This window comes from Nyctereutes procyonoides, unplaced genomic scaffold (genome assembly GCF_905146905.1).
Source record: "Nyctereutes procyonoides isolate TBG_1078 unplaced genomic scaffold, NYPRO_anot_genome, whole genome shotgun sequence".
Classification (NCBI taxonomy): Eukaryota; Metazoa; Chordata; class Mammalia; order Carnivora; family Canidae; genus Nyctereutes; species Nyctereutes procyonoides.
In genome coordinates, this window is record NW_026575020.1 from 56,350,490 (window position 1) to 56,377,873 (window position 27,384).

Below are 27,384 nucleotides of genomic sequence, written 5' to 3' on the forward strand. Positions count from 1 at the left end.
CGCCTGCGCAGAGCCCGGCGGGCGGGCCGAAAAGCGCGGAGTCACTGTGGCCGGGAGGGGGGAGCGGAATTTGCGGGCAGTTGGAAAGCCCGCGAAACGCTCTTTCCGGCTGCGAGGCCGCACGGGCGCTGTTCCCGCAGGAGGAACAGGAAGCGCTCCCCTTCCAGGCCCCGCCTTCTTTTCATGGCCGTATCCGAGCTCCACGCAGCTTTTCTGCTCGGGCCTCCGCAGCAGGTTCCCGCCCCTACCAGAGGGGGTACTTCTCCTCCCTCCCCGCCCCCCCCCCGTTTGTCCCGCGGTCTCCAGGGTTCTCGGACCCCGCTACAACGTCGCCGGGCTCCCTCCCCGCGCTTCCCCACTCCTCCGCCGGGTTCCGCTTAATAGCCCCTCCCTCGCTGGGGCGCGCGGGCTCGGCCCCGCTCCCCTCCTCACGGCGCGCCTGCGTGCCTCGGGCGGCGCGGGACTACATTTCCCAGCGGGCCGAGCGGCGGGCGCGGAGGCTGCGGTCAGGTGACCGGGTCGCCTGACCCGCGGTGAGTCAGGGCCCGCCGGGCGGGCGGGGCCGCGCCGGCCGCTGCACCTCGTCTCTGGCCCCCTCCTCCGTCGGGCAGGCCCTTCCACCTGGAGCCGCGAAGTGGTTGGCGCGTCTCGGGGCGGCAGGCCGGCCCCTGCTCGGATCGGGTCCCAGGAATGTCCTAGCCGCCCGTGGCGAGGAGTCCACTCTCGGGCCGCGATTCTGATCCGGGAGCTGGACGCGCACCGCTTGGCAGCCTGGCTCGTGCATCTGCCGCCTCTCGTCACCGCCTCGTCTCCTTCCCCAGGATCGTCAGCGGCTTCGCCCCGAGGAGCTGCTGACCTCCGGCCCAGCCCGAGCCACAATGTCCCCGGAATCCAAAAAGCTTTTCAACATCGTTATTTTAGGAGTTGCCTTTATGTTTATGTTCACCGCCTTTCAAACTTGTGGGAATGTGGCGGTGAGTTGGGGTTTGTTCTCCGTCTCCCGAAGTGCCTCTCCTAACGCCTCCCCCGCTCCAAAAAAAAAACCAAAAAAACAAAAAAAACAAACCCAATAATAGTCATCGTACCTAGCAGCGCGCTGAAATTGCACCTTCTATCTTCCCACCTGCCTGTCCCGGCTTTCTGTGCTTCAGTTTGGTTTCACGTGTCAGACGGTTTGTAGTAAATATTGCATCGGGTCGGGGTGTCGAGCAGTTAACCGCTTATTCCTCTGACCTGACTTGGGGTCTGCAGGTTGACCTGTCATTTCGTGCCTGCATTAAGGTCCACGTTAGTGCTGGGACAATTGAGCAGAAGGAAGAAGCCTCAAGGCGTAGCTACAGCCCAGCTTTCCGCGCTCCCCGGGCCTCGGTTTGCCCCTTTCCTGTTGTCTAGTGCTGCTTGTCTCCTAGCTGACTTTCCGACGGGAAGCACGGAGTATCTTGATTTCCACTTTGCCAGGTGCTTCCTTCTCCGTCCTCGTCCTCGGAGACAAACTTTGGTGGGGGTGGGGAGGGAGACTGCAGAATGTTTTCACTGATGAGCTCTGTCTTCCACGCAGCAAACCGTCATCAGGAGCTTAAATAGCACAGATTTTCACGGCAGTGGATATACCAGGTATTGTACTCTATGGTTGGTTTTACTTCATGTATGACAGTAGTTCCCCGCCCCCCCCCCCCCAAATCTTCAGAATCTCCAGCCTTAATACTGTGGTTGAATTAGTAGGAGTTGTCTTGCCTCCACATCTGGGCTGCTTGGGAGAACGCAATAACGGTGCTGAGTTTAGATTTCATGAAGAATTAAACACCGGGTTTGGAATCCTGGTTTCGGGACATAAGACCGTGTTGCGTTAGGCCAGTGGCTTCTCTGAGCCCCGTTTCCTTGCTCAGATAATGCATATAAAGCTCTTGGCACAGTGCCTGGCATTTAACAAACACCCAAGTATTGTCATAATTACATCTTCTCAATGCTAATAGGGTTCTTGAAACATTCAGTCCTCCCGTCTTTGTAATTTCGTAACGATTCACATACTGTCACCAGGAGCTTTTAGATTTTTGTTGAGATGTTTTTGTCCCGGTTTTAGACATAGAGAAAATGAAGAGTTAAAAGGCCTTCATGAGTCAGTACATACGATTGAAGCTGGGAATGTAATGCACACATGGCTATAAACACAGGTTTCTTAATTTCTCTGTCATTAACTATAAGATGCTGACCATTCCCCCTTTCCCCACAGCTCTTATTTGGTTCTTTGTTATGTATCCTAAACCTAGTCTTGTATATGACATTTGAGAATAGAGGGATGCTAACCTCTGGGTTTTTTTTTTTTTTTTTTTAGATGATTAATAACAATACCACAGTTTTTTTTTTTTTTTTTTTTTTTTTTTTTTTTGTAGAGCTTTGTCTTCCAATTCCAAAGAATGTTTACTATTTAAGAGGATCATGGAAGCCAAAGAATAATTTACTTTGGGTTTGTAAATAGCATCTAGTAAATGAATTCAGGACCCTCACGGTGGTCTTAGTCACACTTTGCTACGAGACATTCGTACGAGGGCTGGGTCTATAGTAGCCAAATAATGTTCAGGTGAGACCATTAGGTTGAGTTAAGTAAGCTTTGGCTTAAGCAAGTGATAACCCTGTGCTTGTTATTTGTAACAGTGAAGTTTCATGCAGTTGGCAGGAGTTGTAAGCTAAGTTAGTAGAGCAGACTGGTTGACTAGAGCCTCTGGAGTGAGATTACCAGGGATAGGATCCTGGCTCCACCATTCACCAGCTATCTAGCTTTGGCAAGACCTTTGACAAGTAACTTAACCCCTCTGTGTTTCAGTTTTCTTTTCTGTAGAGTAAGGGTGATAACAATAAAATTTCATAGAACTGTCAGGTTTAATAAAGAAAACATACATAAAACAGTTGGCTCCGTGTTTGTTACATGTTATATGTTAGCTGTCATAATTTACTTGTTCAGTAAAAGCGTATTGTCCAAGGCAAGCTGATTCAAAGGGAAATTTGATGAGACTTCAGGATTTTGTGTAAGTGAAAACTTCAGCGTAGGGTTCAGCTTACCGATAGCATTATTGTTAATTCTGGCTAAAGAAATCAATGCTTATGGCAAAGAAAAACCTATAGACGCTAAGTATATTTGAAAAAAATGCACTTTTGAGACCGTGATTCAAGAGTTTTGTTTTTTTCCTTTTAATGTTTTATGTGTACAGCATGGCAATTATTTATGGAGTGTTCTCCGCTTCCAATTTGATTACACCATCAGTGGTGGCCATTGTAGGACCTCAGCTCTCTATGTTTGCAAGTGGTTTATTTTACAGGTGAGTAGTGTGATTTTCTTTAATTTAATTCAAACACCCTCAGCGCCTTTCAAGCATATAGTAAACTTTTCATAAGAAATTGCTGACTTGGGGGTGTGTGCCTGGCTCAGTCGAAAAGGCACGTGACTTTCGATCTCCAGGTTGTAGTTTCGAGCCCCACATTGGGTGCAGAGATTACTTAAAAGAAAAAAAAAAAATATATATATATATATATGCTGACTTGGCTTGAATAGAATACAGGCAGTATTTTTTTTAAAGATTTTATTTATTCATGAGAGATACACAGAGAGAGAGAGGCAGAGGCAGAGGGAGAAGCAGGCTCCATGCAGGGACTCCAGGATTATGCCCTGAGCCGAATGCAGATGCTCAACTGCTGAGCCACTGAGGTGTCCCAAATGCAGGCAGTATTTTAGGGATTTGGTTCTCTCTTTGATGCCCAGGGATTACCATATTGTTTTAATGTGATGGCGTGTGTGCATACTTGCTGTGATTTTAGTATTAACAAGAATAGCATCTCAAAATCTCTTTCTATGAGAGTTGAAAAATTTGGATTTCCCGTGGAATAATCTTATTTTATATCAAATTGATTAACAGGAATTCAACAGAGATAAACTTTGTTATTTTATTTTTTTAGATAAACTTTTTTAAAATTTTATTTATTAATGAGAAAAAGAGAGAGAGGCAGAGACACAAGCAGAGGGAGAAGCAGGCTCCATGGAGGGAGCCTGACGTGGGACTCCATCCCGGGTCTCCAGGATCACGCCCTGGGCTGAAGGTGGCGCTAAACCGCTGAGCCACCCGGGCCGCCCTCAACCGAGATAATTTAAGCTTTTTTTCTGGGTCATAGAACTGCAGTCCCAGCACGTGCTGAACTATTGGCAAAGGCCCATGGCAAACCCTTGTTCCATGTCCGATCTCACAAATTCAGAATAGTGAATTAAGAAATGAGTAGGTGAAATTTGTCCCCCCTGCCCCCGCAACACTGGAGAAGTCATTTACAGGTTGACTTTTAAAAAAAGGGAATCCTCAGAATCGATTCCTAGAAGGCATAATTGGCATTCTGTATGAGGTATTGTTTGACCGTAATGCGTTGACCTGTTACATTTTAGCATGTACATTGCCGTTTTTATCCAGCCTCTCCCATGGTCCTTCTACACAGCTTCTGTTTTCATTGGAATTGCAGCTGCCGGTAAGCATCTCGATGTTTATTTTCTCTGTGTTCTGGAATTTATTTAAGAATATCGTGTGTTTAGTGTGTGAAGCTAAGTGATTTCATTCCCTTGACAAACTTTTGGTTTGAATTTCAGTGCTTTGGACAGCACAAGGAAATTGCCTGACAATAAATTCAGATGAGCACACAATTGGGAGGAACAGTGGAATTTTCTGGGCACTCTTACAATCTAGGTAATAATCCTTCTGCAGCTCAGTCTTTTCTTTAATTATTTTGTCCCAGCATTTTTTTAGATCTTTGTTGTGTTGGAAATTCCTGTCTTCCATGTTTGGTAACTTGAGTTCCTAGCTGCATATGATGCAGATTTAACGTTTTATAGAATTGCGTGAAATGCATGGATCTGCCTCACTGGGACTCATGATTAGTAAGGAGAAAAAAAGGTTAACCATAACGTACTTAGCATCTGCTATGTTTCAGGCAGGGACTTTTGGCTTCATTACTAAATCTCAGTAATCCTCACTGCCTCATGAGACCAGTAGTAGTATTATCTGTGTTCTGCAGATGAGAAAACGGAGGCTTAAAAGTGAAGTAACTGATCTGATTTAAACCATCCTTATCTGGATTCCAAAGACCACATCCTTCCCACTGAGCTGCACCTGGTAGCTACTAATGAATATATTAAAATTTAAAAGTGAGGGGTGCCTGGCTGACTCAGGGCAGCATATGACTCTTGATCTCAGGGTCATGAGTTCGAGCCCCACATTGGGTATAGAGACTACTTAAAAATAAGTGAACTTAAAAAAAAAGTGAGATTAATTCTATCAATGCTGAATGATACAGTATATTATATATATCCTCAGTAAAAAACAAAAACTGTCATTCTGTCATCGTATCTGTCCTGAGGATTTATCCTTGTGGATATTGCCTAAAATTGTGGTATTAATATGTCTTTATAAATGCGGATGTTTCATTTGTAAGGGGGTGTATATTAAGAAACCAGAGTATAAGTGAATGATTCCTTCTCTGGGAAAGTATGCTAAAGTATCTAATTAGATGCAGGTAACTGAATCATGGATTCCCTCTCCCCATACATTCTTTAAAATATAGCCTTTGAGAAGTAGCATAACCTTGTTTCCAAGTAGTCATTTCCAGGTCCCAATAAATCACATGTTTCAAAGCGAGTCAAGTGTTTGAAGGGTGGTTCTGAATCAGGTCACCATCACGTGGAAGGAAACAATTCCATCTGGGTCATTTTTTCAGAAAGAGGGTGGAGTCGATACTTTTAAATGATCTAAGACAGGTAGATACTTTTAAAGTCACATATGCTTTAAAAATTTCTTTCTTTAACAAATGATGGAAAAACTGCTGTAAAGACTATAAATATGGAAATAAACCCTCAGCATTCTATTCTTCCTTTTCTTCCTCCAGCTTATTCTTTGGAAATCTCTACATATATTTTGCTTGGCAAGGAAAAACTCAAATATCAGGTTTGTGTTACTCACTTCGCTTTATTCACACATTTCAAAGGATAATAATAGTTTCTCTAAAAATATCCATTATCGCTCTATTCAGATGGTCCTAATGAACCTTGCTGCCTTAAGTCCTCTCGGATTTCAGTGTTTAGTAACTTTTTCTCTTATGTTATTAAGCTAGGGTTTTAGTTTATGACTACACTTCAGGCAGCATCTCAAGGTAGAAGAGAAGGTTATGCTATGTATGAGCAGTCACCTGTTAGACTTTTTTTTTTTTTTAAGATTTTATTTGTTTTTTCATGAGAGACACAGAGGCAGGCAGAGACCCAGGTGGAGGGAGAAGCAGGCTCCATGCAGGGAGCCCGACATGGGACTTGATCCCGGGACTCCAGATCAGGCCCTGGGCTGAAGGCGGCACTAAACTGCTGAGCCACTCGGGCTGCCCACCTGTTAGACTTTTAAACTCTTGTTTTGTCTGTATGCTTCTTTGGTTAAAAGAATGATTACTTTATTGTGCTGTTTTTCTTTTGGCTTATTAGTATTTCTTTAACTGTAAGACAAAGGTGGAGGTATTCTGGGTGGTAGTGTTTCTTGTTTGAGATTTTCACTAATGCAATAAAGTAAACATTTAACAAGGAAATTCTAGGATGGTGTTAAACCACCTCTGAACATATGCTAAGTCTGGAATTGTTTGCGTGTCCAGTGCTATCAGCTTTTTTTTTTTTCTTCCTCCAGAGAGTGATCGAAGAACAGTGTTTATTGCCCTGACAGTGATTAGCCTTGTGGGGACAGTTCTTTTCTTTCTCATTCGACAGCCAGATTCTGAAAATGTCTTGGGAGAAGATGAGTCTTCTGATGACCAGGACCTGGAAGTCAATGAGTAAGAAGTTGGCAACATTCCTTTTTATTTGAAAATATATTCTGAGTAGATGTAGAGATTACTAACCCTTTGTGGCCCTAACTCATCCAGGATTGGGCAGACATTAGGAAAAAGCTTTGTTTATATTTATTTATTTTAAGTAGGTTCCACACCCATCGTGGGGCTCGAACTGACAACCCTGAGATCAAGAGTCGCAGGCTCAGGACCCCTGGGTGGCTCAGCCAGTTAAGGGGTTCAACATCCGACTCTTGATTTCAGCTCAGGTCATGATCTCAGGGTCATGGGATCGAGCCCCTCCTTGGGCTCCTTGCTCAGCGGGGAGGGGGGGATCTGCTGAAGATTTTCTCTCTACCTGCCCCCTTCATGCACATACACATGCATGGGTGTTCTCTCTTTCTATCTCTCAATAGATAAAATCTTTAAAAAAAAAAAAAAGTTGCAGCCTCTACTGACTGAGCCAGGCAGGCGCCCTGAGGGAGAGGTTTTAAAGCCAGTTATGTGAGAAAAAAGATGGGGAGCTGTGGGGCGGAAGAAGGGAAAAGAAGGGAGAGGCAGGGGAAAGCTTACAGGAGATCTGAGCCAGACCCCCAGGTTGTGGCTGACACGTTGTCAGACCCTGGACATTAGCCATAATCCCCTTATTTCTCTGGGCCTCAGTTTCTTCTTTCAATTCAGCTGGCCTCCTGTGTGCTTTAATATACAAAGATACGGGCTTATAGAGTTAAATAGAAGACAGTCTTTGCCCTTAGTTACGGTTTTTCTGGTCCAGCCCTAAGATGTCCCCATGCATGTGGTATAGGTGAGTGACAGGGCTATCCACAGCTGTCACAGAAGATCCTCAGTCACACCCGTGCCCTTCTCTACTGCGATGGGTTTTTTCACAAACCTACATGGATGCTCTTCCAGAGTAGTCCAAATGGGGAAACAGGTATACAGTGCTCTATTCTTCAAAAACACTGTGTATTACCTTGAGCCTATTTTAATTATAAGTAAAACTAAAACATCACAGATGACTTCTCTGCGGGTAGTATCGAGGTCTGAGGAACAGGGAATGAGAAATCTTTGCCAGTTTTGTTTTGCTTTGTGAATCAGTAAATTGTGAAGATGAAGTTATAGCTTTTTTTTTTTTAAATTTTATTTATTTATTCATGAGAGACACAGAGAGAGAGGCAGACACAGGCAGAGGGAGAAGCAGGCTCCCCACAAGGAGCCTGATGTGGGACTCATTCCCAGGACCCTGGGATCACAACCTGAGCTGAAGGCAGATGCTCAACCACTGAGCCATCCAGGCACCATTATAGCTTTTTATTTATTGTTAAAACAGCATTGAGCATTCTGTGCCGCCTTGTCATTCTCAAAAAGGCCTAAAATTGTCTGGCTATGGGATCATTAAGCATTCAAAATTTCACTGTTTGTTTAAAGCAAAAGAGAGGTGTTAATCTTTGGTTAAATGTGTTTGTATATACGTGTAAAGATGATACGTATATATAATGTAAACCATGTGTATATATTTTTTATCATAAACTAACAAATATTGGGAAAGGAATCTTTGAAGAGGAATATCACAGAGTCAGCAAAAATTAAAACACCTGTTGGTTTAGTAAATGTCAGATGTTGGTTCTGTGCAAAAACAGCCCATCCTTGTTTTCAAGGAACTTTGTGGATAGACAGTGGATCATATAACTGATAAGGTACAGTGCTGAGGAGTATTGCTCAGTCCTTTTAGCATATTCTCTTCCTGAATTGTTTCCCAGACTTGAAGCTTCCTTGTTTTTATTCTATAAATAGTGCAGACTCTGTGCCAGCCCCCTTCTAAACCTGAGGGGTACAGCAGTGAACAAGACAGATAAGTCCCCGTTCTTGTGCCACTTAATTTTAGAGGGGGTATAGACAATACATATGTACAACTGCAAAGTAAGTGTTAAGGAGGGGCGGTGATGGAGGGCTAGGTGGCTCACTGAGGCCATTGCCAAGGTCAGGTGGTGGGAAGGAGTGTGGTGAGTGCCAGGGCTGCAGGGAGGCCGTGGGACTCAGCACAGGGAGGGAGTGGAAGTAGGATCATCTGCAGTAGAGAGTTAGTTCTGGGAGCAGGACTATGGCAGGACAGCAGCTTTTCTTCTTTTTTAAAGATTTTATTCATTTATTCATGAGAGACACAGAGAGAGGCAGAAACACAGGCAAAGGAAGAAGCAGGCTCCCTGCAGGGACCCTGACGTGGGACTCAATTCCAGGACCCCGGGATCACGCCCTGAGCTGAAGGCAGCCGCTCAACCACTGAGCCACCCATGTGTCCCTGCAGCTTCTATTCTTAGTGTGATTAGAAGCCATCTAAGGGAGGCATCTGGGTGGCTTAGTTGAGCATTTGACTCTTGATTTCTGGCTCAGGTTACAATCTCAGGGTCTTGAGATGGAGGCAGAGGGAGAGAAAGAGAGGAGGTAACATTTAGGTTGTAGGGGATGAAAGATAATTTTCCCTTCACTCTCTTGGGCAGCCCGGATGGCTCAGCGGTTTAGCACCGCCTTTGGCCCGAGGTGTGATCCTGGAGACCCAGGATCAAGTCCCATGTTGGGTTCCCTGCATGGGGCCTGCTTCTCCCCCTGCCTGTGTCTCTGCTTCTTTCTCTCTGTGTGTCTCTCATGAATAAATAAATAAAATCTTTTAAAAAACACTTTTTTTCCCTTCACTCTCCTATGTTCTTAATCGAGACCCCTGTAATAAAGATTAAGGAGGGAAAAAGTACCCACAGGTTTATTAGCACTTGTGCCTCATGTATACATGAAGGAAACCCAGGGGAAAATGAGAATTCTCCAGGATGGCTTAGAATTTAGATTTTATATGCCATCTAAATAGGGAAAGGGAAAGAGGGATGTAGGCCTCTTATGGGAGAGTAGATGATTTGTTGGAAAGATGAATAGACCCTTAGGAGACTAGATGGGAAACGTGATAGTTTGTGACACACTGTTGATGTCTGGTCTCCTCTCTTGTGACAAGAAGATCTTTCCTGTTTGATGAAACTCCCAGAGGTGATGTATAACAGTTGAGTTCCTTTTGGAGGATCTGTCTTGAGGCAGATGAGGGGATTTAGAGAAAGCCTGTCCCCACATTTGCTGTTTTTCGAGTGCCTGCAGCTTCACATAATCCATATACCAAAGTGGCGTGTTTGTGGTGGCACCTTCTGCTACCCTTCAAAGTTGAGACCTTAAAGAGGTAAGCTAGGAGTGAGATGGGAGGGTGTTAAGAGGGCTTGGGAGGGATTGGCAGTGATCTCACTCTGCCCCCTCCATCCTTGCAGGCCTCAGGGACCATCTAGTAGGATTCTAGAAATGGTTCCCTTTAATATCTCACTGAATTGAATTGGGAGTGATTTGCACCTGATTTCTAGCTGGCTTGATTGTATTTTAATAGTCTATAGAGTATATAAAACAGTTCCTACTTATTTATCTGGGGTCCGAAACGTAAAATACTACAATCCTACGCCTGACCCTATCCCAACTACAAGAGTATTGTCGGTTACTTGGAGTCTAGAGTTTTTGCTTCCAGGGAAAACGTGAGTTTTTATGGTGAGGAAGAAAGGGTTTTCCTATTGGTTAAAACAGGCTTTACCTTTTTGTGTCACTAATTCATATATATAAGTCACCTGTATCTCCATGAGGCTTCTTTTTTTTTTTCTTTTTTGTGAATAATAGTATGTAAAGATGGCAGAGGAATGAGTATTACCCTATTGGCTGTAATCTTTTAAAAAATGTCTTTACTGGGGCACCTGGATGGCTCAGTGGGTTGGGTGTCTGCCTTCGGCTCAGGTCGTGACCCCAGGGTCCTGGATCGAGTCCCGCATTAGACTCCCTGCTCAGCAGAGAGTCTGCCTCTCCCTCTCCATCTGCTTCTCCTAGTGCTCATGCTCTCTCTCGTTCTCTCAATAAATAAAATCTTTAAAAAAAATGTTTTTATCGTAATCGTAGTTAACAATTATACTTAAACTACATGGCTTCCTTAAATTCTTCCAGTTACATGGTAGTGCCCCTATTTTATAAACGGGGAAGTGAAACTTAGAGGCATGAAGTAACTTGTCTAAAACCATATGATTGGTAAGTGGCAAAGCACAGCGCAGACCCTGAAGCCCGTTTTTGACCTGTAGCTTCTCTGGCACCCAGCTGTGGAGCACAGGTGCTGGTATTGCTTTCAAAAAGTTTTCACACTGCACAACTTAGTTTTGAAGGAGTCAAAATAGAGGAAAATGGAGTTCTTATAAGCTGTTTGTACAGTATGAGAATAGCAAGGTGGAGATTTCTGTTCCGCCAGAAGTATCCTTTCTGCAAAGGACAGGCATGCATCTGTGCTGTCAACTTAGTATGAGAGAATGGTGTTTGTTAATAAAGAGCCACACAGGTGGCACTTTCACCTCATTCTTTGAAGCCAGGACAGGGTCCCATCAGGACACCCTGGAGCGAGGAGCATTGGAGGCAGTGGAAATATTTGCCAGACTATGCAGGGAACAGAACTTTGATGAATGTCAATGAAAATATCGCATTTTTGTTCTCTTTTCAGTTTTCAGAAGAAAACACTTTTTGTTTTACTTTTTCAGGTCTGCCCAGAGCACTATGGGAAAAGCAGTAGATGCCTTTAGTAAGTATTTTCTGTGCCTGAAATGCGAGACCTGTTCAGGAACACCTGGAGCGTTTGCCTTTACCCCCTTCCCTGGTAACTCTGGATTGACGATCCCCCAGGGTTTTCGTGTTTCCAGGTATGCCCCACCGCAGGGCAGTAGTTTTCTCAGTCAGTGTCTCTGTAACTGGGGGCCGCACAGACGGATGGTACCCTGACTGCCTGGCCTAGGGCCCTGTGAGGGAGGTACAGGGAGGTGCCTGTACCTGTGCTTTGGAGAGCTTGGGGGCTGGAGCTAATTTACACCAGCCAGTGAGGACACACAAACCATCTCCTTAGAACTCACTGGGAAGAACAGCTAGGCTTGTCTGTGGAGGGTTCTTCCTCGCTAAACCTCCCTCCACGTTTCTTTTGTATTATTCTCAAAACTGCTCTGTAAGTGTCCTAGAACACAGGCCTACCATTCTCTCCATTTTATAGAAGAGAGGTTTGAGGCTTAGAGAAATTGTCTACCCAGGGTCAAATAGCTAGTACATGGCTAAGGTGGGACTTGAGCCCAAACTGTGACAGGCCAGGCCAGCGATTCCCATTATGGCCATCTTGTTCCTTCTGAAACTGGCAAGCGTGGCTTCCAGTTCTCATAAGGCCTGATATAGGCCAGTTCTTTGCTTCTCTTAGTCTCTTTGTCTCCCAAGGAGAGAGAATCTGATCACTATCTAGTGGGATGCAGTTTTTTGGGGTCATGTTGTTTCAGTTAGGCTCCTGGGCCTTATACACTTCTGTGCTTGTGGCTAGACTGACTATAGGTTGCCTTGGGCTAGAGTGCCAATTCTTGTTCTAAGCAGCCATGGCCTAAGTCAGATGACAAAAAGCACCCAACTTATAGCCAAGAATATAGCCTGTGGTCTCATTTTCTAGAAAAGGCTTATGGGTGTGGTAGTCTTGAGTTCCCAATAGTATATTATTGTTTGGGCTGTTTAATCAGACTTTTTTTTTTTTAAGATTTTATTTATTCATGAGAGACACACAGAGAGAGGCAGAGACATGGGTAAAAGGAGAAGCAGGCTCCCCGTAGGGAGCCTGATGCAGAACTCGATCCCAGGACTCGATCATGCCCCGAGCCAAAGGCAGATGCTCAACCACTGAGCCACTCAGCTGTCCCATAATCAGGCTTTTATTATATGTATTTCTTATGTTTCCAGAACACATTCATAATGATACAGTATAATTAAAAGGATGTAGCCAGACTGTCTCCCAACAAGATGGGAGGTCACCACAGTCAAAGGTCCAGCTTTGAGCTTTGCAGGCCTAGAAACGCATTTGTCACAAGTCCCGTTATTGATCAGAGGGACCAAAGGGGAAAGGGCTCAAGCGAAACAAACCACAGAAATCTCAATTTAGCTATTTATGATGGTGTTTAATATTTTTTAATGAGCCCTTTCATAGATTTTCCCTTCTTGGTGTTCCCTTCTTGGCCTAGAAAGCCACGTTGGCTTACTTGGTTTGCCACGGAGTCAGGGAAAGGGAGATTGATGACCTCCAGTTTTATGAAATGGTCCGTCTAGCCTTGGTAAGGCTTGACGCAGCCTCCGCACACCACTACCGAACCCCCGATCTCCCTGGCTGCCTGTTTATACTAACCAGATTCAGGATGTCCTTCCTGGATGTATGAACTTCGTCTCAACTTCTCTTTCTATAAAATGAGGCACTAACACAGCAGAGGCCGCATGGTTTCATCATAGAACTAGTTGGTTGCTCCACTGGGTGCCGGAGTGATAGGATGTTGAACCATCTAGTTTGAATGGGGAGAAAGAAGGAACAGCCAAAGAGGCAAGTTAAGTAAGGTGCTACAGGGCAGGAAAATTTAGGAGCTGGTTCCTGGGCCCTTGGAAGGAGTGTGAGGTAATGAGGTAACAAGCCAAAAAGAAGACAGGAAGCAGACTGTCCAAGCTTTAAATAATCTGTCTGTGGGGTGGGGGGGCTGTGTTTCATTTTTTATTAATCATCACATTCCCTCTGTTGATGCTGTGGTGCATGTTGTACAGAAAAGGCTCCTGATTATCTGAAAAGCACGTCATTTCTTTTTTTTTTTTTTTTTTTTTAAGATTTTATTCATGAGAGACACAAAGAGAGAGGCAGAGACGCAGGCAGAGGGAGAAGCAGGCTCCACGCAGGGAGCCCGATGTGGAGCTCCATCCCAGGACTCCAGAATCACGCCCTGAGCCGAAGGCAGATGCTCAACCACTGAGCTACCCAGGCATCCCAGGAGCACTTCATTTTTTTTTTTTTTTTTTAATGGATCAGTTGTTTAATTAGGTTCTTTGTAAAAAATTTAGAACACCCAATTTGTGAGGGTAAACTCCATTTGTGAGAGAAAACACAGAGCGGAGGTAGCCCTGAAGCTGAGGAACAGCTTTGATTTTTGGCAGAATTTGCGAGTCCACAGCTTTCTGATCAACCTTGCGCTGCTCTGTAATCTCGTATTTCTCCTTCTCTGTGTCAAAAATCTCCCCTTCCTGGTGTCTGGGTTTACGCAGCTTCTTCTTCTTGAAATAAGCATCAGTGAGATGTTTGGGGATTTTCACGCTGCTTATATCAATTTTAGTGGAAGTGGCAATGACAAATTTCTGGTGTGTTCTACACAGAGGAACTCGGTTGAGGGCCAGAGGTCCAGTCACAAGTAGCAAGCCACTGCTCAGTTGCTTCAGGAAAACTACCCTCTTGCCTCTGTGGCGCCCAGTGAGGATGATCAAAATGGTCCCAGGAGTGATGCTAGCTCGCAACTTTCTCACATGCTGACTGAAAGGTTTTTTGCCATGGCTCAACAGCTTGCGAGGCACATCTTCAGTAGGATAATACCTAGGCATTTTGCGAAGTTTAACCACTCGGGTACCACCATTCTTGTCACCACCAACTGGTTTTGTAACGGTAGCAAGAACCTTCTCCTTCTTTTTCTTTTCAACCCTGGATTTAGCTGCCGAATACTTCCTCTTGTACATGGCTTTTCTGGAATACATAGCCGATCGGGAATATCTGCCAATTCCTCTGACTAGGACAGGGTTTCGGCTGCAGTGGGGCTTCCCCTTCTTTGGCGTTTTAGTTTTAGCCTTTACGTTACCCTTCTTTGCCTTGCCACCGGCATTAACCTTCTTGGCTTCAGGTTTCTTCTCCTTAGTATCCGGCTTCTCGGCTTTTTCGCCCGCCATCTTGCAAGATGGAAAAGAGCGAGCACTTCATTTTTTAACCAAATGCATATGTTTGATGGGATTCTAGAAAAAAAAAAATAAGATTTTATTGTTTGGAAGAGGGAGAGAGAGAATGGGTGCACGTGCAAGCAGAGGGAAGTACAGAGGGAGAAGGACAAGCAGACTCCTGCTGAGCAGGGATGCCTCCTTGGGGCTTGATCCCAGGACCCCAAGATCATGACCTGAGCCAAAGGCAGATGCTTTACCCACTGAGCCACCCAGGTGCTCCAATTCTAGAAAATTTTTAAACATTTATTTTTTGGTCTTGGAACAATTCTGAAGTTCATCTGGAAGAATAACTGAGAATAGGGGCAGCCCACGTGGCTCAGCGGTTTAGCACCGCCTTCAGCCCAGGGTGTGATCCTGGAGTCCCGGGGTCAAGTCCCACGTCAGGCTCCCTGCATGGAGCCTGCTTCTCCCTCTGCCTGTGTCTCTGCCTCTCTTTCTCTCTCTGTGTCTTTCATGAATAAATAAATAGAAAAATCTTTTTAAAGAAATAACTGAGAACAGCTAAGAGAGTTTTTGAGAAGGAGAACTTTCCTTTAATAAATATTAACATTTATCATGAATCATTTGAACACTTTGGAATACAAAGAGCAGTGGAACTGGTTTCTAGAATCAGGCCCATGTCCATAATACTACAAATACAATAAAAGAGATTCTTAAATAAAATTAGGGAGTGGAGTGTATAGGACAATAGACTCGAACGTTGTATCTTCTTGCATTCCAAGTGGATTCAATGTAAAAATGAAACTATAAAAGTAATCCAAGAAACCGGTTAGAGAAAAGCCTTGTAAAAGCAACTTACGCAAACATTAAGAGAAAAGGTGCCCTTTGGTTGCTTAAAATATAAAACGTCTAACTGTCAAAACAACCTATGGGGGACACCTGGATGGCTCAGCGGTTGAGCATCTTCAGCTCAGGATGTGATCCCAGGCTTCTGGGATCGAGTTCCACATCAGGCCCGCTGTGGGGAGCTTGCTTCTTCCTTTGCCTGTGTCTCTGCCTCTGTCTCTCATGAATAAATAAATAAAATCTTAAAAAACAACAACAACCTAATAGACTTAAAATGATAGAGAAGACATTTGCTTAAGAATGAGAAATGGAAATTTGAAAGTTTTCCATCAAATTTTAAAAGATAAAAATAATTGTCCATGTTATCGGGAGTATGTACTTACAGGCATAAGACCACATTGCTGATAGGAAGATATATTTATATTATTTTCTGAAGAACAATCTGTCAGCAAATATCAGAAGCCTTAGAAATGTTTGTGCCTTTATCCTGGCAATTCCACTAATAGGATTATCCTCAGGAAATAATTAAGAATTTTTGTCAAGATTTAATGGCTAAGATGTCTGTATTAGTGAGAAACTGAAAGTAATTGAAATATTTCATAACAAGGCATCAGTGCATCTATACAAGAGATTATTCTAGCCATTAAAATGATCTTGATGAATGTTAGAAAATATTTATTATGTGAAAACAAATTTTAAAATAGTATATATAATGAATTTTGTTTCTATTAAGTTTTTTTTAAGTCTGGAAGGAGATCCATTAAACTGTTAGATTATAGTTTTTCTCTTAATAGGATAGGTTTATTGAATGTAATTCACAGACTGTACGATCTAAGTGTACAACTTGTTGGCATTTAGTATATTCACAGGGTTGGGCATTCATCACTACAGTCAATTATAGGACTTGTTCTTCACCCCAGAAGAGATTACTATACCCATTAACATTCACTTCCCATTTTCTCCACTACCCCGATCCCTCACCCTAGGCATCCATTAACCCACTTTCTGTCTTTAGACTTGCCTCTCCTGTCCTGGATATTATTTTATATGCATGGAATTGTGCTATACGTGCTTTTTTGTGACATGTTCCTCTTACTTATGGTTTTGGTTTTATGGTCGTGGTTTTGAGGCTCATCCATGTTATGGCATGTTACAAAGAATGGAGTGTTTGTAGGCATCATGAATAATGCTGCTGTGAACATCCGTGTACAGGTTTTTGTGTGGATGTACATCTGCATATCTCTGTGTGTGTATCTAGGAGTCATGGGATTGCTGTCTGCAGTCGCTGTTTAAGCTTCTGAGGAACCAGCAAATGTTTTCCTGAGTGGCTGCACCATTTTACGCTCCCAGCAGCAGTGTCTGAAGGTTCCGGTTTCTCTACCTCCTTGAGTCCTTATCTGTCTTTCTGATTCTGGCTGTCCCAGTGGGTGTAAAGTGGTGTCTCATGGTTTTGATTGGCATTTTCCTGATGGCTAAGGGTGTGGAGATTTTCACGTGCTTGTGGTCATCTGCATCATGTCTCTAGAGAACTATCTACTCGAGTCCTTTGCCCATTTTTTATGGGTTGTCATTTTATTATGGAGTTGTAAACATTCTTTATATGTTCTAGATAGAAGTCTCATATAGGATTTGCAAATATTTTCTTTTTTTTTTTTATAAATTAATTTTTATTGGTGTTCAATTTACCAACATACAGAATAACACCCAGTGCTCATCTCATCAAGTGTCCCCCTCCGTGCCCGTCACCCATTCACCCCCACCCCCCGCCCTCCTCCCCTTTCACCACCCCTAGTTCATTTCCCAGAGTTAGGAGTCTTTATGTTCTGTGTCCCTTTCTGATATCTCCCACACATTTCTTCTCCCTTCCCTTATATTCCCCTTCACTATTATTCATATTCCCCAAATGAGTGAGAACATACACTGTTTGTCCTTCTCCGATTGACTTACTTCACTCAGCATAATACCCTCCAGTTCCATCCACGTTGAGGCAAATGGTGGGTATTTGTCGTTTCTAATGGCTGAGTAATATTCCAGTGTATACATAAACCACATCTTCTTTATCCATTCATCTTTCGATGGGCACCGAGGCTCCTTCCACAGTTTGGCTATTGTGGACATGGCTGCTAGAAACATCGGGGTGCAGGTGCCCCGGCGTTTCATTGCATCTGAATCTTCGGGGTAAATCCCTAACAGTGCAATTGCTGGGTCGTAGGGCAGGTCTATTTTTAATTCGCAAATATTTTCTCTCATTCCTTAGGTTGGCTTTTCATTTTCTGGATAGTATCTCCTAAAGCACAGAAGTTCTAAATTTTTGAAGAAGACTGATTTACCTTTTGATTTTTACCTTGTGCATGTGTTTTTGTTGTCCTGAGGTCCTGCTTGGCCCCGGATCACAAAGATTTGCTCCTGTTTTCTTCTAAGAGTTTTAGTTTCCACTCTGACATTTAGGTCTGGGATCTATTCTGAGTTCATTGTTGTGTATGTTGTGAGGTAGGAGTCCAACTGCATTCCTCTGCCCGTGCCACCTTGTTGTCCTGCTGAAAAGACTGATCTTCCCCCATTGAATTGTGCTGATTCTCTTGTCTAAAATCAATTGACTGTAAATGTAAGAGTTTATTTCCAGATGCATGTGTCTGTCCTTAACGCTGGTACCATGCTCCGCTGATGACTATCAAACTTTGAAGTTGGAAAGTGTGACCTTCCAACTTTGTTCTTTTTCAAGATTGTTTTGGCTACGATGGGCCCCTTGAATTTCTGTATGAATTTTAGGATCATTTTGTCTATTTCTGTACCTAGATGATGTTGTGTTGTTGTTTCTGTCATCTTTTTAGAGCTGTTGTAGATTCACAACAAAATTGAGGAAGAGAGTTCTCCAATGCTCCCTTGCCCCTCACACATGCATAGCCTCCCCCACCAGAGTGGCGCATTTGTTACAGTTGATGCCCCTGCTACATTCACACATCGCATCACCACCCAGAGTCCACAGTTTAACATGAGGGTTCACTCTTGGTGTACATTTTATGGGTTTGGACGAATGTATGACGATAGGTAGTCACCATGATAGTATTATTCTAGATTGTTTTTTTTTTATTTTTTATTTTTTATTTTTTTTTTTCTAGATTGTTTTAAAATTCCTTTTTGTAAATCTTCTGATTATCAGGCAGCCCAGGTGGCTCAGTGGTTTAGCACCGCCTTCAGCCCAGGGCCTGATTCTGGAGACCTGGGATCAAGTACCACGTCAGGCTCCCTGCATGGAGCCTGCTTCTCCCTCTGCCTGTGTCTCTGCCTCTCTCTCTCTCTCTGTGTCTCTCATGAATAAATAAATAAAATCTATAAAACAAAATCTTCTGATTATCCAAAAACAAACATGGTTTGCTAATGTCATTTTTTAAAATTAAAAATATTGTTTTAAACTTTGTATTGACCAGGGGTGCCTAGGTGGCTCAGTCAGGTGCCTTTGGCTCAGATCATGATCCCAGGGTCCTGGGATTGAGCCCCACATCAGGGTCCCTGCTCAGTGGGGAGCCTGCTTCTCCCTTCCCTGCTTGTGCTCTCTCTCACTCTCTTTCTCTCAAATAAATAAATAGAATCTTTAAAAAAGTAAAAATAAACTTCATATTGGTCATATATTTTTTCGTGAAAATGGTGAAAATGTCATACTGCATTTAGTCTTACTACATTTCAGTGAGGTTAGATAAAAAAAATACCCTCTTCTGCATGTGGCGAAATTCAGGACAGAGCATTTGTGTCTTGTGTAACTTCTGTAGTCAGCAGTTGAGCAAGAACTAAAACCTGGATCCACTATTCACTTAGGAGTAGTTTAAATCTGGCCTTAAATTATGAAATGTAAGCAGGTTCAAAGAGACAGTTAAAATGTGCAGTTTTTAGACATGGATTTTCCTTTGCTGATTTCCACCATATCGAACAGCATAAAAACAGATGTTAAAGTAGTCATAAGCAAATATGCAGAACTGAAGTTTCGGTCCTCAGATCCAGAGAACTGAGAATCACAGGAAATGGTGTGGCGGCCTCTGTGCGGTCAGCAAGCTCCCTCGGTGACGATCTGGAGTCCAGTCTTCAAGTCACTCTGTGCCCTCTCGTTCCTCTGAGATGTTATTGCTTTGCCAGCCATGGACTCCCTTAGGCTAACCCTTGGTCAAGTCTGTTGAAAGAGTCATGTTTTATTTGATTCTATTTCTTTTCTCTATTCCATGGTTTTTAGTTTTTGTTTTTCTTTTAATTCAAGCTGGAGAATATGGTGGGGGAAAGGCCACTCTAGAATGTATTGAAGCAGTTGAAATAAACACATTATTTACAGGGCAGATTTTGTTCATCCCTTCGGCATCTGAATCCTTAACCTCAGTGCCACTGTATTTGTCTACTGGCGTTACTGACAAGGGGTGTCCGGGTTAAGTAAATGTTTTAGGATTTTTGTTTGAGTAAGTACGATCTAATTAAGCACTCCTGAATTGTTTTCTTTCTTACAGGAAAATCTCTTAAGCTATGTGTCACCAAGGAGATGCTCCTCCTTAGCATTACAACTGCTTATACAGGTAATGGGAATAATGATGGGGTTTTCTGTGGCTACTTTATGACAAAGGGTGGAAAACAACCACTGCATGATTCTTTCCCATAGTCCTGTGTACTGACAGGGCTCAGCTGAGTGGTTCTGATGGTCTTAATCGAGGTTTCTTATGGGTGCTATTAGAGGCAGCTGGGGCCACAATGTCCCTATAGTTCCCTTTGCATGTCTGAAGGGGTCAAGTGCAAGGCTGGGGGGTCTCTCCGTCTCTGTGTCTACGTTGTCTCCGTGGCTGCATGACCCCCTCCCACATGATCCCTTCCTTCCAACCTGGCGGGAAGGCCAGATGGCTTAGAGGCCAAGTGCAAAAGGAGAAAGGGCAAAAGGAGAAACTACCAGATTTTCTTTAGGCTTAGCCCTGGCATGAGCCTAGTATCACTCTGCATTTCATTGGTTAAAACACATCACAGGGCCAGCCCAAGTTCAGTGTAGGAGGATTCTGCACAAGGGTTGAACCCTGGGAGGCACAACTGATGACTTTAGGGCAAAATAGAACACTACAGAAAATAATCCTGAGTAATCTTGTAAGTTTTTATAGATTCATATACTTCCTGATAAAGTGGAATGAGTTCTGTGGTTTACCCTGGGTCGTTGGAGCACTCTCAGATCTTCAGAATGTTTAGGAGATTGGTTTCTTTTTTAAAAGTGTTAAGAGGGATCCCTGGGTGGCGCAGCGGTTTGGTGCCTGCCTTTGGCCCAGGGCCCGATCCTGGAGACCCGGGATCGAATCCCACATCGGGCTCCTGGTGCATGGAGCCTGCTTCTCCCTCTGCCTATGTCTCTACCTCTCTCTCTCTCTCTCTACCATAAATAAATTAAAAAAAAAAGAAAAGTGTTAAAAAAAAAGTAAATTAAAAAATAAGTGTTAAGGGAAAAAAGTGCTATAATGTGCCAGCGATTACTTTTGCCTTTATTTGCCTTATAGGTATGAGCATCTTTTTTTGAGAAATAGAAAAATGGTAAACATCTTTAAAATTCAGAAAGTTTTTGTAGCATTGAGGAATGTAGAAGACCTACTGATTGGCCTTAATTTTTTAACCCTAATTTTTAAAACTTATTTTTCTGGGAAAAAGAGTTCAACGAAAACATTGTGCCTTTGAGCAAGGTGGATGGTATGCATTGGTTTGCCAAACCTACATTCCTATTAACCTTGGAGAGCTGTTAATAAGGGTAACAAACACTTTAGAAATCACTAGTACAGACTTTACATATGTACTGCCCTCTGTCCATCCCATCTCCACACAGAGAATCGTTTTTGTTTTTTAAGATTAATTTATGTATTTGAGAGAGACAGCATGTGCCTGTGTCTCTGGAGGAGGGACGGGGGCGGGGCAGGGAGACTCCACAGTAAGCCTGGAGCTCCATGTGGGGCTCGATCCTAGGACCCTGAGATCATGACCTGAGCTGAAATCAAGGGTTGGGTGCTTAACCTACTGAAGACACCCAGGTGCCCAAAAGACTTAACAGAAGAGTTAAGACAGAGCAAAGACACTCTTCTGTCTTTGCTTATTTGAGTTGTGTATTTTTATCTGAAATACATGGCAACTGCCATCTTGAGGTTAATTCCATTTCATCAGCTAGATAGCATAAAACTGATCTGCTTGGGGGGAGTAACATGTCAGGCTGAATGAATTTTATTGTGTACATATATAATTCTGCCAGCCATGAGGAAAAACCAGGAATGGAGATTGTGAATGTGTAATTAAATATGATTTTTTTTCCTTAGGTCTGGAATTGACTTTCTTTTCTGGTGTCTATGGAACATGTATTGGTGCTGTAAATAAATTTGGAACAGAAGAGAAGAGCCTCATTGGACTTTCTGGCATTTTCATTGGCATTGGAGAAATCTTAGGTTTGTTAAAAAAGCGTTTTTGCATGAAATCACTTTGTTGTAGTTATAGATATTGTAAGTGTACTTCACCTCTTTATCCTTGAATTTTAATTACCTTGCTTATTTTCACCCAGACAGGTATGTCTTTTTTTATGATCATCGTTCTAAGAAAACTATGTTTGCCATATAATTCACAGACAAAACCATACATAGGAAAACATACAGTCTCTTCCAGCTTTTTTTCTTAAAATACTTAGGGAAAGTATCTTCTGAATCTCTGACACAAGCTGGAGGTCCAGTGAGACAAGTCACTTCAAACTTCTAAGTATTGGAGTTTCTGTCAGACTCCACAGGCCCAAGGTCTCAGTCCCATAAAGATGCCCTCACTTCAGATGCCACTTGCCAAAAATCCCAGGTCCCCAGGCTACCTACATTTCTGTCTGACTTGGCTATGAATTTGGAGGTTCCCATAAACCCCTAGGAAAATGCTATATTTACTGTTAAAGCTTATTATAAAGAATACAAGTGAACAGCCGGATGGAGGCACATACGGCAGAGTCCAGAAGGGTCCTGAGTACAGGAACCTGTGTCCCCGTGGAGTCAGGATATATTACCCTCCCAGTATGTGGATATGTTCAACCAACCAATCAGGGTAGCTCTCCCAAACCCATCATTTAGAGGTTGTTATGGACATTTCATTACAGAGGCAAAGTTGATGAGATCATTGGCCAATGGCGATTGAACTCAATCTCCAACCCTCTCCCCTGCCCTGAGCTTGGCAGCTGGGACTGAGGGTTCCAACCCTCTAAGTAAATCTTGGTCCTTCTGGCAACCAGCAGCCATCCTGAAGCTAGCTAGTCCACCCCTAAACACCCTCAGCAATCACCTCATTTGCATAAGCTCTGGTACGGTCGGGAAAGAGTAATAGAGAACAAACAGAAGACATGCCTGTCACTAAGGACATTCCCAGGGTCCTAGGAGCTCGGTGCCAGGGAGGAGGAGGGACAAGGCAAAGACCAACATGGATTTTTACTGTACCACATTAGGTATTCTTTTTTTTTTTTAATGTTTTTTTATTCAAATTCCAGTTAGTTAACATGCAGCATGATATTAGTTTCGGGTGTACAATGTAGTAATTGAACATTTCGTCCCACTCATGGTGCTCAGCACCATGCGTGCAGGTATTTGTCCATCAGCCACACTGGCTCGATCCCTGGAACAGTGTGTTGGACACCATCCTGTAGGAGGAACTTACCAATTCATCACATACTTATGCCTGCATTGTATGACTGAGACTCCCTGCCCACATGGAGCTTCTGGCCTTAGGGAAGAACATAGACAATAAACCCTCCTAGGACCCTTGGAGTGGCCCGTGGTGATCAGCATGTTGACAAGAGCAGATGGCCTTTTCTTTCCCTGCTTTTTGCCCACACCTGGAACTGTACCAGGTGTTTATGTAGAATATGGTTATAGTAATTATTGTGATGTTTTTGCCCATTCTAGTATCTGTAATCGTTCTGGGTTGTTTTTAAAATTTTTTACAACTTTATTGAAATGTAACTCACATACCATATACATCACCCCCTAAAAGTGTATGTGTGGGTCAGTGTTTTTTAGTATAGTGACAGGTTGTGAGTCATCCCTACAATCTAATTTTAGTACATTTTTCTTGCCCTTCTGCAGGCAACTGCTAATGTGCTTTCTTTAAAAAAAGAAATGTTCACTTCTTTAAAACATACTTTAAAAAATACATTTTTTATCAGTAGACAATATTTAATTGTACAGATATATCACATTTTATTTATCCGTCCATCATTTGATGAACATTTGGGTTGTTTCCACTTTTTGGCCATCATAAATAATGCTGCTGTGAACACATATGTATATATATATTTTTATATAAAGGTGCGTGTTCACTTCCTTTGGATATATAACTAGCACTGGAATTGCTGGGTCATATAATAACTCGTTTGCCTGCTTTTTCTCCTCATAACGGGGCCTGCTTTCCTGCTTCGTTGCCTGAGGTACTAGGCAAAGAAGGTACTTTGAGATACCAGACTTTGTGAACTTCACCTAGTGGGGTGCTGGACATTTTTGTATTCTAATAAATATTCGTGAGCTTTATTCTTGGCTACAGTTCATTTACTTGGAAACAGTATGACTCTTTCAGGGCTTGCTTTTAAGGTTTGTTGGGCAGACCAGAGAAGTGCTCAGACGAGGGCTAAATCTTCCTCGCTGTTGAGGGAAGACCGTTCTGTGCACAGTGCCTGTGAGTCATAAGATTTCCTGTCTGGCCAGGGGGATGAGGCACTTTTCCCAGCCCAGAGCGTGGCACTAATCTAATCCTGCTGGACTGTTCTTTCTCGGGCCTCTGTTAATTTACTCACAGTATGTGCCAATCAGCACTTAGAGAAGCCTCAGAGCTGTAGATTTCTAGAATTGTCTCTGTGCAGCTTTCCTTTCTGATAGCCCATTCTGGAACTCTGTAGCCACCTAGGTATCCTTGACTCTCAGCCCCATGTCCTCCACTCAGGGCCTATGGGTCCACCTGCCCACCTTCTCCCTTCCCTGCAGCCCAGCTAAGCTTCTCTCTAGACCTGCAGCTGGGCTCACCTCCTTCACTTCCTCTCTGAGAGATTATTGCCCTTTGTTGTCTGGTATCTCGTATCTTCAAAATTACTGCTTCAGATTTTTGGTACAACTTTTTTTGGCAGGTGGTAAATCCATTCCTTGTTACCCCTCTGACCCAGAAGTCTGTTCTGATTTTTAACATTTCTTCCGCTTCAATGGTTATTTTTTTTTAATATCCCTTGATTAAATTAATTGTTGGCTTATCCGTTTTAATTTTTTTTTTTCAGAGAACCAAAATTTTGATTCATTAATCTGGCCTTGGGTTTTTCTCTTCTCTACTTCGTTGGTTCTGTAGGTGGAAGCCTCTTTGGCCTGCTGAGCAAGAATAATCGTTTTGGTAGAAATCCAGTTGTGTTGTTGGGCATCCTGGTGCATTTTGTAGCTTTTTATTTGATATTTCTCAATATGCCTGGGGATGCCCCTATTGCTCCTGTTGAAGGAACCGATAGCAGTGCTTACATCAAATCCAGGTATAGTGACTGTCATTTTTCTAGTAATTTAAAGAAGGGTGGGAGGTAATGGGTGGCTAGATATTCAGAATGGAGTCGTTAATCATTTTCTGAAAGTCTGTTCTCTCTATAAGGTCATCTGTCAAATGTTAAATGAATAAGCCAGAATTAGTTTAAGTAGGAGCTCATAGAGAATCCCAAGTTATTTTTGTAATTGTCGATTTTAACCTTTCAGCCCACTGAGTGTTTTTTCTTGATCTATGACAGAGCATAAAAGTATCTGATGTGATTTTATAGGTCTGCATTCTGAGCAGTGAAGAACAGTGAGGAGAGGGTAGGCCATCCCGTCCATTCACAGTTGGTTATGTCCGTTTTGAGGATCTTACTTTCTTGCACTCCACTCCAATTCATTATAGATGTAGACATTTATGTCCAGATCCACCATGCAAGGGCAGCCCTGCCCGAACCCATTGTCTGCTCCCAGATAGTTCATAGAGCAGAGTTTGCTCAGACTGTCACGGTGAGTGCGTTTGAGCATAAATTGTTACTCCATGGAGTCTGGTATTTCTTCTTGTTTCTTAGTGTTTATCACGTGTGAGTGAAATGCTCTCATGGGGGAGTTGCTTTTACATTTGAGACGGCTCTAACAAATATTGTTAAGAGTGCTCTCTTTCTAAGTTCATTTTCCTCTTCTGCAGCAAAGAAGTTGCCATCTTCTGCAGCTTCTTGTTGGGCCTTGGGGACAGCTGCTTCAATACTCAGCTGCTTAGTATCTTAGGGTTTCTCTACTCTGAAGACAGTGCGCCAGCCTTTGCAGTCTTCAAATTTGTGCAGGTACACCAACATTGTGTTCTTGATCGTTCCCAAATGAGAGTCGGGGCATCCTTTAAAGCGTTTCTGATTGGACTTCAGAAGCAGCGAGGGGTGTGATTTTCTTTCCCCTGCTGTGTAAGAGATTTTTCATTCTGGACTCAGTGCTCAGATTAGAGCCTTTCTAAGTACCAGAGTCCCTTCATCCTGTAGATAAGCAGGTTTCTGGCCGGGTGATGTTATTTCATTACCGAGTTTCTCACAAAATCCTATTTGATATATTTATTTTTAAAGATTTTATTTATTTGAGACAGAGAGCAAGTGGGCATGCATGACCTGGGGGCGGGGGTGGGCAGAGGGAGAAGCAGACTCCCCCTGCTGAACAGGGAGCCTGATGTGGGGCTCGATCCCAAGACCCTGAGATCAGGACCTGAGCCAAAGTCAGATGCTTAACTGACTGAGCCCCCCAGGCGCCCCACAATATACTGTTTTCAATACCAGATTGCCGCTTGCTTGATTGTTGCTGGCCTTTAAACGTTTGTGAGCTGGTGACTGACAGAGTTCCCTCTGGGCGGTGCCGAGGGTGGCAGGGCTCGCTGGGGCGTGGTGGGGTCCTCTGTGCACATCTTCTGACCTGTTTTGTTTCTTCTCAGTCCATCTGTGCGGCCGTGGCATTCTTCTACAGTAACTACCTTCTCCTTCACTGGCAACTCCTGGTCATGGTGATATTTGGGTTCTTTGGGACCATTTCGTTTTTCTCCGTGGAGTGGGCCGCCGCCGCCATCGTGGCCCGGGGCTCTGACTACCGAAGCATTTGACCCCGGGGCGCCCAAAAGGTGGGGCGCAGCTTCTGGTGGCCTGGCGGAGCGAAAACTCAGCTGAAGAAGCCACCTTTCCTTTCCGCGGAGTGTTGGATGTTGTTCAGGAAGGAAGATCAGAGAATTAAGACTGCTCAATCTGCCAGGGTTGGTGTTCAAGTTTACAGATATTATCTATTTAAAACAAGCAGAATAAGGGAAACTTGTTCTGTCAGTTATAATCGTTCAGAGATAATGTTTTTCGATTCCTATGTGTCGAGTTCCTTATAATCATGTTCTAGAGTGTAAATGTTTTCTTCACCCTCCTGTTCTCATTGAAAGATCCTGCCCTGATTCAGAACACTAGGCCGTATGGCAGATGAAGATCCTTGCTGGGCATGGGGTGTGTGCTACTATGTAGTAATAGGGAGCATATGCCCACCCCACGTATGTGTCTGTGAACGACATTTCAATAAATTGTGAGATGCCTTAGTGGAATCTTTGAAAAGGTTTGTACTTTTTTCCTTCTTTAACATTTTGGTTTGATGAGTTTTCCTACCTTGTCATTTGTAGCAAGGAGTAGCTAATTATTATAAAATGAGTTAAAAATTGTCTAATGTTTTAAAAATGAATCTAACATGTAAACGAACAAAAACTCTTTTAAAACAACAACAACACATATTTACCAGAGAGGATTTTTGCTAGTATTTTCCTAGAAGATGCAATGCAAAAAAAGGGGAAGGGGTACATGTAAGCTGTTGCATGGTTGCAGGTTGCTGTCTGTCACAGAGCAGACACCATTCC

The 27,384-nt window shown here is 43.3% G+C and overlaps 2 protein-coding genes across 2 annotated transcripts; one reads left to right on the top strand and one right to left on the bottom strand.

The window, feature by feature from the left end:
- On the top strand, positions 1-27,078 carry MFSD11 (major facilitator superfamily domain containing 11). The gene is made up of 14 exons (XM_055344396.1): positions 1-256; positions 822-974; positions 1,559-1,614; positions 3,207-3,314; positions 4,424-4,503; positions 4,622-4,718; positions 5,914-5,972; positions 6,693-6,837; positions 11,421-11,461; positions 19,968-20,033; positions 21,789-21,914; positions 24,820-24,994; positions 25,672-25,807; positions 26,437-27,078. The coding sequence occupies exons 2-14, from the start codon at positions 879-881 to the stop codon at positions 26,599-26,601; spliced, it is 1,350 nt and encodes a 449-aa protein (XP_055200371.1). The 5' UTR covers positions 1-256; positions 822-878; the 3' UTR covers positions 26,602-27,078.
- Positions 13,723-14,675, bottom strand: LOC129522408 (60S ribosomal protein L6-like). The gene has a single exon (XM_055344687.1). It carries the CDS (start codon positions 14,644-14,646, stop codon positions 13,753-13,755), a length of 894 nt encoding a protein of 297 aa, XP_055200662.1. The 5' UTR covers positions 14,647-14,675; the 3' UTR covers positions 13,723-13,752.
- Positions 27,079-27,384: the final 306 nt, after the last annotated feature.

What these genes read in the sequence shown, in the direction of transcription:
- MFSD11 (XM_055344396.1), top strand. Translation starts at nt 879, where the DNA reads ATGTCCCCGGAATCCAAAAAGCTTTTCAACATCGTTATTTTAGGAGTT. An exon ending in CACGGCAGTGGATATACCAG is followed by an intron (nt 1,615 to 3,206) that starts GTATTGTACTCT and finishes TTATGTGTACAG; the next exon opens with CATGGCAATTATTTATGGAG. An exon ending in AAAAGCAGTAGATGCCTTTA is followed by an intron (nt 11,462 to 19,967) that starts GTAAGTATTTTC and finishes TCTTTCTTACAG; the next exon opens with GAAAATCTCTTAAGCTATGT.
- LOC129522408 (XM_055344687.1), bottom strand. Translation starts at nt 14,646, where the DNA reads ATGGCGGGCGAAAAAGCCGAGAAGCCGGATACTAAGGAGAAGAAACCT.